Source organism: Mytilus trossulus, chromosome 1 (assembly GCF_036588685.1).
Source record: "Mytilus trossulus isolate FHL-02 chromosome 1, PNRI_Mtr1.1.1.hap1, whole genome shotgun sequence".
Lineage (NCBI taxonomy): Eukaryota > Metazoa > Mollusca > Bivalvia > Mytilida > Mytilidae > Mytilus > Mytilus trossulus.
In genome coordinates, this window is record NC_086373.1 from 38090202 (window position 1) to 38111786 (window position 21585).

At 31.5% G+C, this 21585-nt stretch overlaps 1 protein-coding gene across 2 annotated transcripts in view; it reads right to left on the minus strand.

The window, feature by feature from the left end:
- LOC134723655 (PX domain-containing protein kinase-like protein) overlaps positions 1 to 21585 on the minus strand; it is a 34409-nt gene that overhangs the window by 12209 nt on the left and 615 nt on the right. For both annotated transcript variants that reach the window (XM_063587218.1, XM_063587223.1), the window contains exons 2-12: positions 18708 to 18896; positions 18220 to 18316; positions 17318 to 17395; positions 15879 to 15952; positions 14219 to 14293; positions 13826 to 14069; positions 8473 to 8597; positions 6475 to 6592; positions 5689 to 5767; positions 1630 to 1756; positions 908 to 991 (exon numbers count right to left, since the gene is read on the minus strand). In XM_063587218.1, the coding sequence (XP_063443288.1) occupies positions 908 to 991; positions 1630 to 1756; positions 5689 to 5767; positions 6475 to 6592; positions 8473 to 8597; positions 13826 to 14069; positions 14219 to 14293; positions 15879 to 15952; positions 17318 to 17395; positions 18220 to 18316; positions 18708 to 18896 (1290 nt within the window). The remainder of the gene's footprint in view (positions 1 to 907; positions 992 to 1629; positions 1757 to 5688; positions 5768 to 6474; positions 6593 to 8472; positions 8598 to 13825; positions 14070 to 14218; positions 14294 to 15878; positions 15953 to 17317; positions 17396 to 18219; positions 18317 to 18707; positions 18897 to 21585) is intronic.

The window sequence follows — 21585 nt, forward strand, 5'->3', positions numbered from 1 at the left end:
CTCCACTAAAAACCGGGAGTGAAATCAGGTGCTCCGGATCTATTTAGCATTTCCTGCACCTTATACAGCACCCATCGTGTTATTTCTTTGTCAGTTCAGTAATGTTGGAAGATTATTATGATTGAGGAAGAATATCAGATATGATTTCTGACACACTTTTGTCATAACGGCCAATCAGCTCATGATGGCGACTGTAAAATTTCTTGAGTGATGACCTTAATTTGATTGATTCATAGCCCTGTCTCAGCAATTTTTGAGAAATCAGTATTCCTTGTTCAGATGACACCTGCCAGCTGGACATGTACACCTTACAGTCCTTCCATACACCAAATATACTAGACCTATTGCTTATAGAGATATGGACTTGACCACCAAAACTTAACCTTGTTCACTGGTCCATGAAATGAGGTCGAGGTCAAGTGAAAACTGTCTGACAGGCATGAGAACATTGCAAGGTACACACATACGAAATATAGTTATCCTATTACTTTTAATAAGAGAGAATTTAACATTACAAAAAATCTGAACTTTTTTTACAAGTGGTCACTGAACCATGAAAATGGGGCCAAGAACATTGGACATGTGACTGACAGAAACTTCATTACACAAGGCATCTATATACAAAGTATGAAGCATCCAGGTTTACCACATTCTGAAATATAAAGCTTTCAAGAAGTTAGCTATTGCCGTCACTGGATCACTTTTCCTATGTCAAGCTTTCTGCAACAAAAGTTGCAGGCTTGACAAAAACAGCTGTGGTTTTTGAAGAAAAAAAATAAAGCTAAAGTTAAGTATAAATTTCTAAATGAGAGAACATTATGTGTTTCATAGTTAACACATGTTGTATTTGTGTAATGTGTGACCTAAATGAAAATAAGGACAAAATGGTTTGTGTACATCTTCTTACTTTCTTTGACTTCCTTCTCTTCTTCTTTTCTTCCTCTGACATATGGAATTCTTTAGCTTTGGACATTCTCTTAATTTTATGTATCTAAATTAATAATATTTATTTCATTCAACATAGTTCATGGATTAGAATACAGACCTCACAAAGAGCACTTTAGAACTATACAATACATCTCATCTTAATTTACAGTATATCATTTTTCAAATTGAAACATGTGGTAAAAATTTTGTGAAAAAAGTTAGCTCCAGTTTTTTGTTTTTCTCTTAAAATACAGATCAGAACTATTTCATTTGCACTGACACAGGAAAGAATGGTCCAATATAAAGAGAAAATATCTAAAATTGTTTTTTTGTGTCAGAGCCATTAATAGCCACTTATACGGTAGAAGTTTTTTTTATTGTTGAAGGCTTTAATGTTGCCTATACAGTTGATTCCAGTTATTTGCAAAGCCTACTTGACTAACAAAATTATGTAATAAAGAGGAGTTTGCTTATATCTTAAATGCCAAACACCTTAAAAAAATTATTGTTGAATGTTGTAATGACTTATGTTGCCTAAACATTATTTACCTACTTGCATCTACATCATTTGGATATTGGTGGGGTGTTGTTTCATTGGCAATCATTACACTTCTCCATATTTTTATAAAAGTACTTTGTAGCTTGCTGGATTTGCATATACTAAATAAAAATTATCATTAATCAAGTTTTAATAATACACACCACTTTTTGCTCATCATGTAGCCTCTTTTCCACTTCATCTTTTGCTGTTCTGATGAACTCTTTTAATTTACTTGGAATTTTGAGTATTGGTTTGTCCATTAATGGCAGTGTTATGTCTGAAAATAGTCTGAAAGAGAATAACAAAGTCAGACACATGTATACAACTACAACTTGAGACCATACCAAGTGTATATTTAGATACAGACAGTTTAATCCCAGTATATATGAGGGTCAGAATGGGGACAACTTCATGACAATTTAACAATAAAAATTCTTGGTAAATGAGGTTAACAGTATTTTTGCTGCATGACGATAAAAATGTTTACTTTCTTTTGACAATAAATAAATCAACTGATTTTGAAGAATTCCATATTTTTTTTTCTCCACAATAATTATTTGAGTCTTAATACCTTTGAGGACTCATAGAGATGTCTTAATACCAATAAGGTAATCATCAAATCACAAATTACAAATGATACCCTAAATAAGGAAGTTTCTGTGCATGATAATATAAGGTACTAATAAATTTTGTTTGTACAGTTGAACAGCCTGACAGATTCAATCATCAATTCTTCTTGAATCAGTACCTCACATTAAACTTTATTTCAAATTAGAATCCAACTACAATAATTTGAACTACATCTCATTTTCAGTTCAATTCAGTAAAACTTTTCAATTTTATGGACAATTTTACATCTACATGTATCTGGAAAATAATTACTATATATGCAAGAAGATTTTATGCAATCACACTGAAGTATTTTCTGTTTGTTGTGTCATTTATCTATGTAATATCAAGAAAGATATGCATGGTATACAGTATTAAAAAAATATGCATGCACAGTACCAAGATTAGATGATCCTAAGGATTTGTAGGACCATATAATGATTAATGTAATGTAGCCTATTTTTTTTGTTTTAAGGAGGTGAACAAATTACTATATATTATATTGATAACTTGCATTTTATCTTGCTTATGGTTTTTGTTTTAACATATTTCACTGCTATTTGGAATGTAGCTGGTAATTCATATTTCTTTGGTTTATTACAATCTTTACTGTTGTATGATGTTGTTTTCTAACTTTATTTGAGTTGGATATTTATTTGTTGATGATTGTTTTGTTGTTGTGGTTGTTTTACTCTGATAAATCCATAATAATAAGAAGAACGTATTTAATATCTATCATTTATTAGCACATGAAATATTTCAATAACAATATAGCACTTTATCGTAAAATACATTAAGCTTTATAGCAATAAAATACATAATATAAAACATAGCACTTATACACCAAATAATTCATAGCACTTAAGACATATGTACACAAATTTCAAATCATTGTTTTTCAATAAGGCTGGTAGTAGGAGTTCCTGTTGTAGCGAGATGACATCTTACGAGAGGTGATGGCTGTACGTGAGTGGGTGTTCTGTGATCGGTTACGTTTGTTGGCAAACCACTTCTTAACCTGTTCTTCTCTGATGTTACCCTGTTGTGCAAAGGACTGGATGGTGGTTGAGTCTGGGTATGGGTGGTCTACATTACAGTGGTACCATTCTTCCATGAGTTGGACAGACCTACGTGAGAGCTGTGGACGAGACCTGACTGTGCTGGGTCTGGAAGCGGACATCTTGGTAGTAGTAGGTATCTGGTTGCTGACTGCTTGTTGAAGATTAGACACACTGACCTGTAAAAGGAAAGGAAAGTAAGTAAATATGTCAAAACATTTGTACAATATTCAATGATAACATACATAAAGTTGTTTTTTTTTATCTAAAAGTTATACTGTTATTGAAATTATTAAATTCAACATTTTATTCAAATATAAATCTTAATTTTCTTTTTTTTTACTTTGAATATTTCATTTTTTTTTTATTTAAGCCCATTAATCTTAACTTAATTATCTTTTTTTTTACTTTGAATATTTCAAATTGTTTTCAATATATTATATATATTAACCAGAATTGTTATATTACCTCAACCCTATCTATAGCCTTGTGTAGTTGCTCATCAAAGTGGTCGTTGATGGATACTCGTAGATGTGGTTTGGTAGCATTCTGGTGAAGTGACTGGTATCGCTCAGTCTCGATGACAGCAGACTGGTACTTGAAGAAGCTGGATAGCTGAGACACCTGAGTTGGGTTGCTGACTTCGAGTTTGGTAAACTGACGTTGGAGTTGTTGCTCTCTGGTGAATACACTGGTTTTGGGTTTGTGTAGTAAGCTCATCAGAGTCTGTGGTATGGTTTGCTGTTTGAGTTCTGTCTTGAGTAGTGACTGAAGTTCTAGGACTGCTGAGTTGTTGGTAAGTAGTTGCTCTGGTGGTGGTGATCCAAGTAGATCAAAGAGTGAGTCAGCAAGGCGAGTTTCTGTCTCAGGCTCAAGAGCTGTTGCTTCCTCAAGGATAGCAGCAGCCAGAGCCTCATCATCATCTTCGATGGTGGTGGAAGGATTAGTAGTAGGTGATTCTGGTTGAGTAGTGACATCTGAGATAGTGGCATCTGGTTGGATAGTAGCAGCAATGATGTCCTCTAGTGTAGTAGTGGATGTGATCTCTATGGGCAGTGGTGACTTGGTAGGTGATGCCAAGAGGAAGTCAAGGAAATCAGCCATGATTGTAATGATTGATAGTAATAGTACAATGATTGATTGAAATTGACAGTTGACAAGTGAATAATGATTTGAGTAAAAAGTGACACCATTTTATATGGTGTCACATGTGATATGTTGAGCTTGTCACACAAACACTGGATTCCCATTGGTTGAAAGTTTTGATGAACAGTATTCATGCATTTCTATTGGCCAAAAAGTTGGCTTCTGCTGTTCAGTGTGATTAAAATAAGCCAGCTTGGGCTAATCAAAGTATCACCATGATTATTATTCTAATCATAGGCAATCATAATCAATTATTTGAAAATAAAAAGTTTTAATTATTAATCATTAATCTTGAAATTACCATATTGATGTTGTAATCAGGAATTACATTTTTTATCTTATGATTTGTAAGTTGTCTATATTGCAAATAGAATTCAAATAAATACTTTTAAATTGAAGATGAGTGTGTTATGGATGGAAAGGCTTTTTCTGTATGGAAGGAGAAGAAAGAGAATGAGAAAAAAATATAAGTTTCCTCTTCCAAAAAAATTATGGTTAAATTGAAAAACTTTTATGCACTTTTAAAAATACTTTAAGAATTTTATTCACAAAAAATAACAATTTTTGAATATTGGCTAATAAATTTGTTTTACAATAAATACTTGTATGATTCAAACTTCCATATCAACATCTTTATTATTTTATTTATATAAATGTTAAACTAAAATCATAATAAATTGTTATTATATATTTTTTTAAATTTTTGATAAATCATAATAATTAAAATTAGAAAAAAAAATTAAATCATCAAACATAATCATTCTTCTGTTATTGTGTAATTAATGGGCAATGATTTTTCCTTTGATCTTTGTTATCAAACATTTCAAAATTAATAATGTGACCATTTAGGTCACATGTGTTCACCTAATTATAACTAAATTGTATTCACCATTCTGATTAATTGTGATTAAACAAACCATCAATGATTACATGATTACTTTAATCATAACTATACATTACTGATTATCACTCATTATAACTGAATTTACCACATTGTAAGAAATAGTTTGATCTTTGTGAATAAATTAATTAGTTCATGATTAATCAATAATTGTTTAATGGAAAATAAATTAAATGTAACAGAATTTGCCTAAATTTTTGATTTAAGAAATCAATCAATGATTAGTGTGATTATTTGATAGTTGAAAGAAATCAAATTATTTATCAAAAGAAATTAACCATGAAAAATATTCTTTGAAATTACATTTCCGATGAGCATTTTATAAACTAAAATGCTAAACATTCACAGTTTTTTTTTGTTTAATGCAGAAAGAAACTTTGAAAAGGTTAAGACTTTTAAGCATTTTTATAAAAAAAAATAGACCAATTCTTAAGCTGATTTTAAAACAAAGGTATTCTTTACAATAGCCTATGTCAATGTATGCAGAACTTGAAAAGTAGACTTACGGATGAGACAGTAAATCTGCTACTGTTGGTAAACCATTTTTACATGCCTCAGAGGTTAAAATAGACTCCAAAACAGATCCTGCAAATAGTTAAGAATGAAATTTACATAAATTAGCAATGTTTTAGTCTTAGATGGATGATTTTTTTTAATTAGTTGTTATTCGCTGTTAACTCTCAGATCTGCACTTGATGTCTTTTCATTATGGTGAATGTATAGGTAACCATCTACGACTCTACGTCCAATATTGTGTTTGTCAGTTGCTTTGCATTTGTCATTATAGGGCCTCTACTAACTGACTATGTGATATAGACTTTGCTCATTATTGAAGGCCGTATGGTGACCTCTAGTTCTGTCACTTCTGTGTATGGTCTCTGATGGAGAGTTGTCTCATTTGCAATCATACCACATCTTCTAATTTTTATAAGAAGGCATGCAAAGTATGCCGCCATCTATAACAAACATTGAAAAAAGATTCCATGCTCACATGTTAAAGTAAAGTTCTTATTCAGTAAATATGAAGAAAGTGCATTGCTGATCAGAAAATTGCTTACATGGGGCATCTCATGATTATAAGATTCAAACCAAATATTATATCAATCCTTAACACAGAAACTGAAAAATATGTAACAAAAAAAATCTTTGCTTAGTGGGTATAAAGAAATTTTGAGAATAAAAACTGTGTAGCATATCTGAAAATGACTTTCACAGTACAACCAATCATAATTAAGTTTAGACCATATATCAAATCATTCTTAAGTACAGATGCTGACGAGTTGAGGGCTTACTAATCTGTGGAGGGCAGGACGGAGGAAAATTATCACATGTGGCAGCATACAGCTGAGAACCAAAAGTCATCTCATACAACAACTGTCCAAAACAATATACATCAATGGATTCTGTTGTCTGTAAAATAAATCATCTTTAGTACAAAAATAGATACTAATGTGTGGATTCATTTATTTTCATGGTTACCAGTCATTGTGAATTGAGGAAAATTTGGATTTTCATGGATATCTAATTTCGTTTTTAATTACAATCTGTGCATAAATAGCCTATAGAAAATTTGTAATTCCTATAACTTTTGAATCCCTGGTTAACATGAACCGAAGAAATCCACGAAAATTGATATCCAAAAAATCATAATGTATCCACGGTCGGTTATTAAAATAAGTTTTAAATTCTGACATGTATCTTGAAAGTTTTAGTTTTACATTCTCTTTTAAAAAATACATTTGCACAAAAGATTGTTATATATGTTTAAAGAAAACTGCAAGGTACAATTTGTCACTCAATTTGAGGACATTTTTTTTTTTATATAAGCTGAAGTATTTTCCCTAAATACAGTATAATCTGATATGAGGTATGCATTACCTGTGAAAGGGGACGTAGTCTGTTTGAATTATTTTATGTTATGACGTCATGTTCAATGTAAACAAAGAAACGTTGTCATCAGGTTACGCTATTTTCATATCAAAGAACTATTAAAAATGTATTGGTATTGAGTTCCTTCTTCATTTTACTAAACGAAATATATATTTCATTCTAATATGACGTGCTTCTTTCGCTTTGTAAACAACACTGTGATAAAATTCTCGATATATCTATACTTAGCGCAGACTCCGTGGTGTACATAATAATGGCTGTTACAATATACTTCCCACGTAAATCCGCATGTATTGAAACCTATTTGCAAACCCTTTGTCGATTTAATTGATTTAAAAATTGCAATTCAGAAAAGACAAATTCACTTTTATTCTTATTCGGATGCATAATAAAAAGAAGTAATGCATAAGAACTCGGAGAAACCAACAAAATAAAAATAAAATAAAATTCCGCGAAAGTCTATTAATGTTTTTGGCGCATTTAAGTCATTTCAAAACATGACGTCATACAAATGAAAACTCAAGAGTTGAACGTTTTCTGTTACGTTAACTATTGACATGTCGTTTACTATTGTATTAAAATTGATTATCAAGGTAGGTTATGTTTGATTTTCTATTCTATTGCATTATTCGCATATGTACTGATTTCAGCAAGTCAACATGGCGGCTCATTGGTTACGAAATGTCAACTTTGGATTTGACGGTAGCTCACGGGAAAAAACATATAAATCAACATGACAATTGTTGGTTTTGAGAATGAAACATATTTTTTTCAGCGGTTGTTCACGAAATAATCCGTACAAGCTACGGATCTATTCAAATGATGAGCTTTATCTAACAGGGAGTAAAAAAGAACAGCCATACACACAGATTTAGCCACCCTCGCTTCAGTTTTTTTAATGATCGTATTTGTCCTATTAGAATCGAAATAATTCATGGAAGCCATAGATTATTGGAAATTTACACATGGCCTGGGCCGTGATATTCGTTGATTTTATCCCTCGCTAACGCTCAGGATAAAATTCGAATATCACGGCCCAGGCCATGTGTAAATTTCCAATAATCTATGGCTTCCATGAATTATTTCTTAATTCAAAGTCTCATGCAAACAAGACAGGAAAAAAGGAAGAAGATTACTGTGCAGGTACAGGGATTTAAAAATGTCTGAAAAAAGTTAAAGATTTTGAGTTCATTAGTCAAATGAAAATTTTTGGAAATTTTCCTGACTTTTTTTTTTTTCCACCGTAATTGGGGACTAGGTACCCATCTCACTGTTGCAATTGATGGAACAGAATGGGTCCACAGGACATGATGACCGATGGCATTATCATAACCATGTTTCCATGTTTGGTAAACTGTGCTTAGCATAACCCATTTATCTATTATAGATATATAACAAACCTGAATCTTTTTAAACTGTACAAAAGATGGTCTGTAATATGATGGTAACCCTAGAAACCAGTTTTGAAGATCAAGAAATTTACACACTTGACCTTCAACTATGATATTTCCAGCATGTAAATGACCTACAACAGAATACACAAGATGTTACATTAAGATATTAAGATTAAAGGGCATATTACGCTTCCACAATTTTTGCAAAAATCAAGTTTTACATTTCCGCATTTTCGTGCATTACTTTTCCGAAAAAAAATAGGTATTACTTTTCTGCATTTTTACCTGTATTTCACCTGTAAAAAATAGTAATAATGATATATAAGACATTATTTTATTATATTTTTTTTTCTTGATTTGTATTTTATAATGTTGTTTTACCATATTTACATTTGTGATTTCGGTGCGATTTATAGCTGACTATGTGGCATGGGGTTTTCTTATTAGAGAAGGCCGAACGTTGACCATACTCCTATAGCTGTTTATTTCTGTGTGATGTGGTCTCTAGTAGTTTAGTGGTTGTTCATAGTTCATGTCTCTACTCATATTTGATATTTTGTAAAATGTTTTTTTATGTATAATTTTTCGTTTGAATTGTTTCACACTTTTCATGTCAGGCTTTTTCTAGACGACATAATACAGTATGGGTTTTGTCAGTGTTGAAGGCCTAAATTTTGCCTATGATTGATTACATCAACTTTACACTGATTTGAATTCCGGTGAAATATTTGTCACTGTTTAAAAAATATAGCAACAAACAAACAATCAATCAATTTACAATTAAAAAGGACTAAATAGGCTTTAGAGACATCAATTAAGATGAATATTAATTCCAGTAAATGTAAACCACCTTTAAAAAAATCAATGTAAAAAAAATGCTAAAAAGAATACTACAAAAATGCGGAAACGTAGGAATTTAAATGCAGAAACGTACTGCCAAATAGCAGAAAGGTAAAACGCCAGGATTAAATTTAATGTTATGTCCAGGCAACATATCTAAAGCATTGTGGGTAATTTCCTTGCTCATACGCCAAAATTGAAAATAATGTTATGTAATTTGTTGTAAATCATTTTTAAGTTTGTTAATAATCTGTCAAAATATTTTGATGTAGAATTTTGAAAATATTATCTAAACTAGAGGCTCTAAAGAGCCTGTGTCGCTCACCTTGGTCTATGTGAATATTAAACAAAGGACACAGATGGATTCATGACAAAATTGTGTTTTGGTGATGGTGATGTGTTTGTACATCTTAATTTACTGAACATTCTAGCTGCTTACAATTATCTCTATCTATAATTTACTTGGCCCAGTAGTTTCAGAGGAGAAGATTTTTGTAAAATATTACTAAGATTTACGAAAAAATGGTTAAAACATGACTATAAAGGGCAATATCTCCTAAAGGGGTCAACTGACAATTTTGGTCATGTTTACCTATTTGAAGATCTTACTTTGCTAACATGAATTGTGTTTTACAGTTCATCTCTATCTATAATAATATTCAAGACAATAACCAAAAACAGCAACATTTCCTTAAAATTAACAGTTCAGGGGCAGCTTCCAACAACGGGTTGTCCGATTCATCTGAAAATTTCAGGACAGATAGATTTTGACCTGATAAATAATTTTATTTCATGTCAGATTTGCTTTAAATGCTTTGGTTTTTGAGTTATAAGTCAAAAACTGCATTTTACCCCTATGTTCTATTTTTAACCGTGGTGGCCATCTTGGTTGGTTGACCGGGTCACGCCACACATTTTTTAAACTAGATACCCAAATGATGATTGTGGCCAAGTTTAGTTTAATTTGGCCAAGTAGTATCAGAGGAGAAGATTTTTGTAAAAGATAACTAAGATTTACGAAAAAATGTTAAAAATTGACTATAAAGGGCCAATTTTGGTCATGTTGACCTATTTGAAGATCTTACTTTGCTAACATGAATTGTGTTTTATAGTTTATCTCTATCTATAATAATATTTAAAATAACCAAAAACAGCAAAATTTCCTTAAAATTACCATTCAGGGGCAACAACCAAACAACCGGTTGTCCGATTCATTTGAAAATTTCAGGTCAGATAGATCTTGACCTGATGAACAACTTTACCCTGTCAGATTTGCTCTAAATGCTTTGATTTTTGAGTTATAAGCCAAAAACTGCATTTTACCCCTATGTTCTATTTTTAGCTGTGGCAGCCATCTTGGTTGGTTGGCTGGGTTGCCGCACACATTTTTTAAACAAGATTTCCCAATGATGATTGTGGCCAAGTTTGGTCAAATTTGGCCAAGTAGTTTCAGAGGAGAAGATTTTTGTAAAAGATTACTAAGATATATGTTAAAAATTTACTATAAAGGGCAATAACTCCTAAAGGGGTCAATTGACCATTTCGGTCATGTTGACTTATTTGTAAATCTTACTTTGCTGAACATTATTGCTGTTTACAGTTCATCTCTTTCTATAATAATATTCAAAATAATAACCAACCAGATGCTCCGCAGGGCGTAGCTTTATACGACCGCAGAGGTTGAACCCTGAACGGTTGGGGCAAGTATGGACACAACATTCAAGCTGGATTCCGCTCTAAATTTGGATTGTGATTAAATAGTTGACACAGCATAGGTTTCTGACACAGAATGAATGTATTCAAATGAACTTAAAATTTTTGTTTTCTCTTAGAGCAATTCACTATGCTGTTGAATATTAATCCTCTCAAAAAAATGTTTGAAGAAATTTTCTTTTTATTTATGAAATTTCAAATGAGAAAAATTTAACCCAATTTTTTATTCACATCCCCCTTTCCCTTATTCCAAAACTAATTTCAATTAAAATATTCTAATGGAGTTTGCAACAATTACTACTCATTTAAATACATGATGTAAAAAAACTGCTTGTTATCACTGAATGGTAAAGATTATTTAAATTTATCAGTTGGTAGTAAAAAGTGAATATACATTGTATATTGTATATAACAAAGATTTAAGTTGATTCTGGACAAAGAAAGATAACTCCAATTAAAAAAATTCTTGCAGATATTTCTTGCTTACTATACTGGACAAAGAAAGATAACTCTTAATTAAAAAAAAAATTGCTATTTCACAATATTGTGAAATTAGATATTTCTTGCCATTGCACAATACTGTGCAATTGAAAAGACTTGCTATTGCACAATACTTAATATAATAATTTTAGATCCTGATTTGGACCAACTTGAAAACTGGGCCCATAATCAAAAATCTAAGTACATGTTTAGATTCAGCATATCAAAGAGGCCCAAAAATTTAATTTTTGTTAAAATCAAACTTAGTTTAATTTTGGACCCTTTGCACTTTAATTTAGACCAATTTTAAAACTGGACCAAAAATTAAGAATCTACATACACAGTTAGATTTGGCATATCAAAGAACCCCAATTATTCAATTTTTGATGAAATCAAACAATGTTTAATTTTGGACCCCGATTTGGGCCAACTTGAAAACTGGGCCAATAATCAAAAATCTAAGTACATTTTTAGATTCAGCATATCAAAGAACCCCAAGGTTTCAATTTTTGTTAAAATCAAACTAAGTTTAATTTTGGACCCTTTGGACCTTAATGTAGACCAATTTGAAAACGGGACCAAAAATTAAGAATCTACATACACAGTTAGATTCGGCATATTAAAGAACCCCAATTATTCAATTTTGATGAAATCAAACAAAGTTTAATTTTGGACCCTTTGGGCCCCTTTTTCCTTAACTGTTGGGACCAAAACTTCCAAATTCAATACCAACCTTCCTTTTATAGTCATAAACCTTGTGTTTAAATTTCATAGATTTCTATTTACTTATACTAACGCTATGGTGCGAAAACCAAGAAAAATGCTTATTTGGGTCCCTTTTTGGCCCCTAATTCCTAAACTGTTGGGACCGAAACTCCCAAAATCAATATTAACCTTCCTTTTGTGGTCATAAACATTGTGTTTAAATTTCATTGATTTCTATTTACTTTAACTAAAGTTATTGTGCGAAAACCAAGAATAATGCTTATTTTGGCCCTTTTTTGGCCCCTAATTCCTAAACTGTTGATAATAAAACTCCCAAAATCAATCCCAACCTTTATTTTGTGGTTATAAACCTTGTGTCAAAATTTCATAGATTTCTATTAACTTAAACTAAATTTATAGTGCGAAAACCAAGAAAATGCTTATTTGGGCCCTTTTTGGCCCCTAATTCCTAAAATGTTGGGACCAAAACTCCCAAAATCAATACCAGCCTTCCTTTTCTGGTCATAAACCTTGTGTTGAAATTTCATAGATTTCTATTCACTTTTACTAAAGTTAGAGTGCGAAAACTAAAAGTATTCGGACGACGACGACGACGACGACGACGACGACGACGACGACGACGCCAACGTGATAGCAATATACGACGAAATTTTTTCAAAATTTGCGGTCGTATAAAAACTACAAAATTTCTTTAAAATGATCAATTCAGGGGCAGCAACCCAACAACAGGTTGTCCAATTCATTTGAAAATTTCAGGGCAGATAGATCTTCACCTGATGAACAATTTTACCCATGTCAGATTTGCTCTAAATGCTTGTGTTTTTGAGTTATAAGCCAAAAACCGCATTTTACCCGAATGTTCTATTTTTAGCCGTCGGGGCCATCTTGGTTGGTTGACCGGGTCATCAGACACATTTTTTAAACTAGATACCCCAATGATGATTGTGGCCAAGTTTGGTTAAATTTGGCCCAGTAGTTTCAGAGGAGAAGATTTTTGTAAAAGTTAACGCCGGATGACAGACGCCGGACGCCAAGTGATGGGAAAAGCTCACTTGGCCCTTCGGGCCATGTGACCTTAAAAGAAAATTAGCGATGGGGAATCCATTAGATTCTGGCATAGTGATATTCAAAGAGAAATTTGTTTGATCTTTTTAAAAATGACACATCACGAATAAGGGAGATAACTATTGTTAGGGATGTGTAGGTTTTCCTTTGTGTTTTATTTTTATGACATATGGCCTATGTAGGGAAAGGGAAAGGATGAGGTCTATGAACAAAGGAAATAGGTTTAGCCCCACCATATTTTATGCTTGTAACAAGTCAGGCTTTCATGACCATGTGTTGTCTGTTGTTGTTTTATATATGCAGTGCATTTCATGGAGAAGTCATGTGTTGGTGGTAAGTGTAACCTGTTATAAAATATTTGGTAATCCTTCTTGTCCATTCATTATACAATACAACAAATTATATGTTATTAATCTTTACAAATTATTTTGTCTTAAATGCAACATAACTATCAAACTTTTCTTAAACAACTATCACTTAACAATTTGAATACAAAAGTACTATTATAATAGGGTATATACTTGATATTACTTACCGTAAGGAATGCATTTTTCTTGTAAAAATTTCAAAGTCAGGAGTATCTGTTTGCCAAATGTTTTAATTGCCACAGGTTCTAATAGTGAGTAAGATTTGGGATTTCCATATTTTTTCAAGTAATGAATCTTTGGTTTACATTTACAAATAAGATCTCTTAATGTTCCTTTTTCACAAAAACTTTGTATTAAAAGTCCTCCACTTTCATTGGCAGTAGCAAAGGTCACAGGATAAATATTTGGATGCTGAAACATAGAAAAGAATGACAATTGAAATCATTTGTGTCAGATATGCATTGTTAATGCATGTGCAATTTTATGTAAGAACCATCAAATGTGTTGCAAAATCGGTACTTTATTTTTATAATTAAATGGAATTTAAAAGATGAACTTACTTGTATAGATGGGAAAATTCTCAGTACAGCTGCCAGCTCCTTCTCTGGCATAAATTTGTCAGGACCATAGTCACACTGAAATAAAATCATAATGGTTTGCTGTTAGTCTGATTTAAGCAATCTCCTTCTATTCCAATCAGGGTTTCCCCTGTGTCAATATTTTTTTTCGCCACCTCTTTCGCCAAAACACTATATTTTTCGCCACTTAATTAATTTTTTTCTCCAAGTACATGTAACACAAATATATTTTTCTTTTAAAAGTTTCCTTTTTTTCCAGCCCCCTCCCCTAAATAAAAATGTTTTTTACAACAAAACAAAGCATCACATTACTTGGAATTGATTCCTCGTGTAAGGTGTAGTCATTATATTGAAGTGTTACTCTCATGCCAACCTTGTGAATAGATTTCTTCATAACGACAGTTTTCTTTTCTAGACTATCGTAAATAAATAAAACTATATGCTTAAAACATGTCTGCCACTGAAACGACTTTGAAGTATCCACTCAAATCAATGATCTATATGAAAGTTAAATGATATAGTTTTAAATCAGAGACCTTTCTTGCTTTTGAACATTTTACGTCATAACAACAATTTTCTTTTCTGGATTATCATAAAAAGAAGGAGAGGAAGCGTAAATTTTTTGCTTCAAACACGTGTGTCGTAAAGTGGTTAATAAATCCCTTTTGTGGCATGTGACAGAAGCCATTTAACCATATCATTTTGTTATATCATACAATGAACACCTTTAATAATTAGTCCTTTGATGTTGATAGCTATGAATGGAATCAGCAGATTATTGATTTTCTGTCAAAATCTTAAGGAGTTCAAGGTGAATTCCGAGTATTGTCTGATCGGTAAGTCAGAGAAACCCGAAAAAAGTAAATAAACAAGAAGGCTGAAAATAAATCATTTTATATATTTCTTTCACCACATTCTTTCGCCAATGACGAATTTTAATCGCCATGTGTAGTTATTATTTTTTCGCAAATTGCGAAAAAATGGCGACCGCCAACAGAAACCCTGATTCCAATATTATTTAAGAGAACATATTCCATAACAAATAATTATACTATTTTTAAAGTCTGATAATACAGCAGATGTTTTATTGATAACATTTATAAAAACAAAATTATGCAAAATGTGATATACTTTCTGCCAGACAAGTGCTTGAAGGGACACAGAACACCTAAGGGAGTTAACTCTTAATAATCAACTGAGCATTTTTATCACATATACTATTAGTAAGGAGAAATCAAGCTTTTCAACAATCAAAATTGGTGTTTGTTAACCTGCTTACTGCTATATATCCAACAAAATATTTTGTCAAAACTTTATGAAAATTAAACGAGCCAAATCTATTTTAGTTAAAATTTTGGGTACACCCTTAAGTGTACCTAAGATGTCCATTTACCAATTATTGTGAATGAAATCAGTAAAAAAATCTATACATATATTCCTACAAAAAGGTATCTTACCCTCTTTAAAATGTTTCCATGTTGAATTGAAATTTGAATGTCAAACTAGTTTTTCTGTCAATCCTTACAAGGCTTACAAGAGCTAGTGCTCATATAAAAGTGCAATCACCGACATGTCATTTTCAAAAAAAAATGTTGACAATAAACAATCTGCATTTAGAAAAACTTAATAAAAAATAACTTACCCATGTCAAAATTTCTTTAATTTTTGGTTGATCTATTGGTTTCACTAAAATATATTCTTTTCTTAACCTCCATCCTGAAAATTATAAAATGTTTTAACTTTATAATCATTATAAAATTGAAAATGGAAATGGGGAATGTATCAAAGAGACAACAAACCGACCATAGAAAAAACAGCAAAAGGTCACCCACAGGTCTTCAATGTAACGAGAGAAACTCCCACACCCGGAGGTGTCCTTCAGCTGGCCCCTAAACAAATATATACTAGTTAAGTGATAATAAACGCCATACTAATTTCCAAATTGTACACAAGAAACTAAAATTAAAATAATACAAGACTAACAAAGACCAGAGGCTCCTGACTTGGGACAGGCGCAAAAATGCGGCGGGGTTAAACATGTTTATGAGATCTCAACCCTCCCCCTATACCTCTAGCCAATGTAGAAAAGTAAACGCATAAAAATACGTACATTTTAAATTCAATTCAAGAGAAGTCCGAGTCTGATGTCAGAAGATGTAACCAAAGAAAATAATTAAAATGATAATTATACATAAATAACAACAGACTACTAGCAGTTAACTGACATGCCAGCTCCAGACTTCAATTAAACTGATTGAAAGATTATAATTTCATCATACGAATATCAGGCACAATCCTTCCTGTTAGGGGTTTAGTATCATACCATCATAACATATATGAGAAGAACATAACCTGTGTCGTGCCAACAACTGTTTTTTTGAATAAATGTGTTTAGTTTCGATGCAAAGACCCTATAAATGAATCAATATTAACGCCAAAATATGCAATCTTTAATGACCTAACAACAGTATCGTAACTACATCCCTTCTTAATAAGTATATTTAAAGGTTTTGTATAATATTTTGCATATTATATCTTTTCAAAGTTTGTTTTAGCAACTCTTTGGGGATCTGTAATTTCATAAATACAAATGCAGAATTAATAGTTTGCAATGAGAAAAACAAATATTAAATCATGCAGGCTGTTGCTTAACAATGAATCCCTTTTGGATAGCAGTACAACTGAAATGCAGATCACAATTTATATTACCGGTAACAGAAATATTGAACAGAACAAAACACAATAACCATCAACACCTAAGAGAAAAAAGACCTTCATTTAAAAATAGACACATAAAAGACCTTCATTTAAAAATAGACACATAAAAGACCTTCATTTAAAAATAGACACATATGTATGAATGAAGACTAACTGTCTTGAACAGTCATATTAGTTTTATACAATTACCATGAGTGCATAGAATTCAAGTTTTTATAAAAATGTTCAAAACAATGTAATGAACAGGGTCTCTTTGTAGTGCAAATATAAGAATTTTCACAAAAGTAAACTCTTTTCAGGGGAACACTTACAAATGCACATACCTACTTCAAATAGAATGAATGATAAGTGTAAATTATATACCTATATCTGGTAATGATTCTATCACATCCCATTTGTTTTCAGACCTAAACACCATAGAAACATGCTGCAATGCAATCTCTGAAAAAAATATCAAGGGCATTATCAATACACTAATATTTTGTAATTGTTTGTTATATTTTATTGCATTTCACAAGGGCCTCAGGGAAGATTAGTTTTATAGCTAACTGTGTACATGGTGTAACCCTCTTTAATCTTTTTTAATTAATAATGATCAAGTTTTATAAAACTACCACAAATCTAGCAATAATATCTAACAAAGTCACAGTAAAACATGAAAACTTAAATATTTGCAAAACTAGCCATGGTAATTTTTGTGTAAATCAACTAAAGTAAAAAGTAAAACCACAAAAATACTGAACTTAGAGGAAATAGACACCCATAAGCCAAGATAACTATTCGGTATCGGTGATTGAGAAATTAAAGAAAAAAAAACATACATAATAATGAGAATGAAATATATATCAGAATTAGTACCACAAATATTAAGGAAAAAAAAAATGCAATAAAATACCAATCTAGATAAAAACAAATTCAAAGTTCGTAAGTATTTCTCATTTCTTGTTTTTGTATACAGATTAGACCATTGGTTTTCCCATTTGAATGGTTTAACACTAGTAATTTTTTAGGGTTCTTTATAGCATGCTGTTCAGTTTGAGCTTTGAGCCAAGACTCCTTGTTGAAGACCTTACCTTAACCTTTAATGGTTTTCTTTTTATAAATTTTAATTGGATGGAAAGTTGTCTCATTGGCACTAATACCACATCTTCCTATATCTATATATTAAATCCTTCAAAATCTAAACATGGCCTTAATCAATATTATAAGCATACTCTTTCAAAGAGAATTTAATATGTAAACCTGTAATTCAAACACATACTGACCTGTCTGGTTTAGAGTATAATTGTCTGGACTCAGGAATTTCTTCACAGCTTGGCTGTTAGCCAGTAAAGGATGACCAAGAATGGTATCAATATATTTCTGAAAATATAATGAACTAAGCATTTATTAATACTCAGAAAATATTCTGCTAAAAAAATAAGAAGATTTGCATCAGACAAAATGAAATAACATTACATTTTTGGTTTTAGATTTTAGCTGAAATTTCATTATAATGGTTTTCCTGTATTTCCTTTTTTATAAAGCCTGACCCTTGTACCCTTTAAATGCATATTTTACTAGTGGCTCTGTTGTAGGAGGAACACAGGTATCTGACCCTGATGCCAATTTCAAGGTTTTTACCTTTAGATAAAATTTATTCCATTTTATATATACATGATATAGTATTCCTTATAAACAAAGAGAGCATTTTGACCTGATCCAATACCATCATTTAAATGAAAATAATTAATAGAAATATATTTTTACAAACCTGAAGACCTTGTTGTCTTTCAGCTACAAATTCCCTATCAAAATTTCCAAAGACTTTTTTGGGTGGCAGTTGTACATCAATATTTGCTATTTTGAGCTCTGTATCTAATGCTACAAAATCACTGTAACGTTTCTGTAATGTCCAGCTATTTTCAGGTTTTGGTCCATATTGAATTCTCACACTATATACCTAAAAAGTGAATAAATAAAAGGACATAAAATTGTAGTACTCCACAAATTTCATGTATTGAAAAATGTGATATGAGAAAGAAGTATACAGATCTGTTGAAACCTGTTTAGGTTTTGCTGATCCCTTGACCAACCTAGACATTTGTCATATATACCAGTGTAAATTAAGGGAGTTTTCTAATAGTGCTTGTTAAAAAAATTAAAAAATTTGATGCCCTATCATGTACTTGAAATATTTCAAAGTTTTGTAAACATATATGCAAGTTAAGAGGCTCTTGAAATCATTTGTTACATGAATTCACATCATAAACAAACTTGTAGCAAAGGTTCACAGTATATACAGTAAAAATTTAACTCATTTTAAAAAAAATACTTAATAAAGAACTGTGAAGGGCAAAAGTTTAAATTTGAAAAAAGTTTAAATGACTATAAATTGCAAAAGTCAAAGAAGAAGAAAATGCATCCAAGGATTATTAGACAAAGAATGAAACTGGACGTATTAAGGTCAAGGAACAGTAAATGGGCTATGTCGCAGATTTTGCTAAAAATTTGCATACAACCTTGGCTCCTTGAACTACAACTGAAAATCGAAAAAATAATACATTTATCTCTTTTATTATCTGAAAAATTGCAGATTGATTTCTTTTAATATGGGAGAATATTTGTATAGAAAGCACATAAAATCGGCGAAAAACCTTCTAAATTTTGTCTTAAAATCGCCAAATCTCTAATTCCACTCCATAGATTTTTCTTTAAATACTATATATTGTTGACACATAAATTTCTGTTTTGATGATATCAAATAATCAAAGGGTCACCGACTTCGTTTTTTTGTCTAATAATCAATTTGTTACCTTGTTGGTTGGTAGTAAAAACGTAAAAAAAATCAAAGTTTTACGACGTGCAACGCGATAACGTTACGATTATTTTGACATTTTGTTGAATTTTTTCACACAGAACGCAACTTTAAATGAAGTATACCATAACAACGAAGTCAGTGACCCTATCTTTATTTTGCATCATTATAACGAAAATTAAGAAAAATCTATAGAGTAGAATTAGAGATTTGGCAATTTTTTTTGCTTTCTATACAAATGTTCACCCATTTTGTAAGAATTCAATCAGTCATATTTTAAATAATAAATGAGATAAATACATTATTTTTTTCGATTTTCAGTTGAAGATCATCGAGCCAGAGTTGTATGCCAATTTTACTGAAATCTGTGACATAGCCCATTTACTGTAACTTGACCTTAAATAAATCATATTTACTAGGAAATAAATAGACCACTTTCAAATTCTTTGCATTTTTTTCAAAGACTTTGGTTTTAGTGGACATCATTCATAAATTTGAGGGCATTTTCATTTTCTTCCAATGTTGAGCAAGAGGTTGAAAAAATATGATGCTAAATTGCACAAATTATTTCTATGAAACAAACATTTTTCTAGTACATTGTATTTAATGTATCTTCTTACAAATGATCTTCTTGCTTCAATTTAGTTCCTTTTCCTTCATTTTTTCTTAATTGTCCTTAAGGGCATACGATACAGTTACAGGGGAGGTAATGATGTTGCTAACGTAAAATGTTATTTTCGCGACGTCAAACTGTGACATGTCGGGAAAAGATGCATTTTTCGACTGCTTTTTATCATTCAAACTGATTTAATTTGAAAACGAGTTCATGGGCCCCTATTTTGCAAAACAGCAATTTGTTTCATTTTGCAGGGAGATTATGTGACCCAAATTTTATAAAACTGTAAATAGAGGATTTTTTGTATTTTTGATAAACATGCAGCAAAAAATGACGTATTTTCCTCAATTCATGAACATTTGATAAATATGAGTTATTTCTGAATAAAAAATGCATACTTTTTTAGGATACTTATAAAATACAGAAATTACCGATTATTTAACAAAAAACAATTTGTGTTTATCTTTTATCAAAAAAAAAGTTATGTCTTTCTTTCGAAAAAGAAATTACAGCCACAAATCTGAATTTTGAGCAAATATATAAAATTTCGACCTCATTTTACTTAAAAAGTAGCACATGAAGGTATATTTTTTATTACATATTTGATTTAATCAGGTAAAAAATAGCCTATATGCAAATTTTCACGAACTTGTAAATAAGTTTGGTTAATAGTCTTAGACCGTTGGTTTTCCCGTTTGAATGGTTTTACACTATTAATTTTGGGGCCCTTTATAGCTTGTTGTGTTGAAGGCCGTACTTTAACCTATAATGGTTTACTTTTTAAATTGTTATTTGAATGGAGAGTTGTCTCATTGGCATTCACACCACATCTTCCTATATCTATTAACTTGATTAATGTATTCTTCTTTAAGATGCGTCTACCCTTAAGTGGTAAGCAGTCAATAGCCTGATATACCTGATATGCCCAGTGCATCAAGACAGAGTCACTAATCTGGAAGAGCATTCGGATAGCATGCAGTGGCGGATCCAGAGGGGGGGTTCCGGGGGTCCGCACCCCCCCTTTATTTTGGCCGATCAATGCATTTGAATCGGGACATATGTTTGCACCCCCCTGCACCCCCCCTTTGCCCTGGGCTAGCACCCCCCCTTTCGAAAATACCTGCATCCGCCACTGGCATGGATAGTTCAACAAGACCAATTTCAAGCAATTTCTTCTAAATGCAAACAAAAATTATTGTGTCTAGCAAAATGTAACAA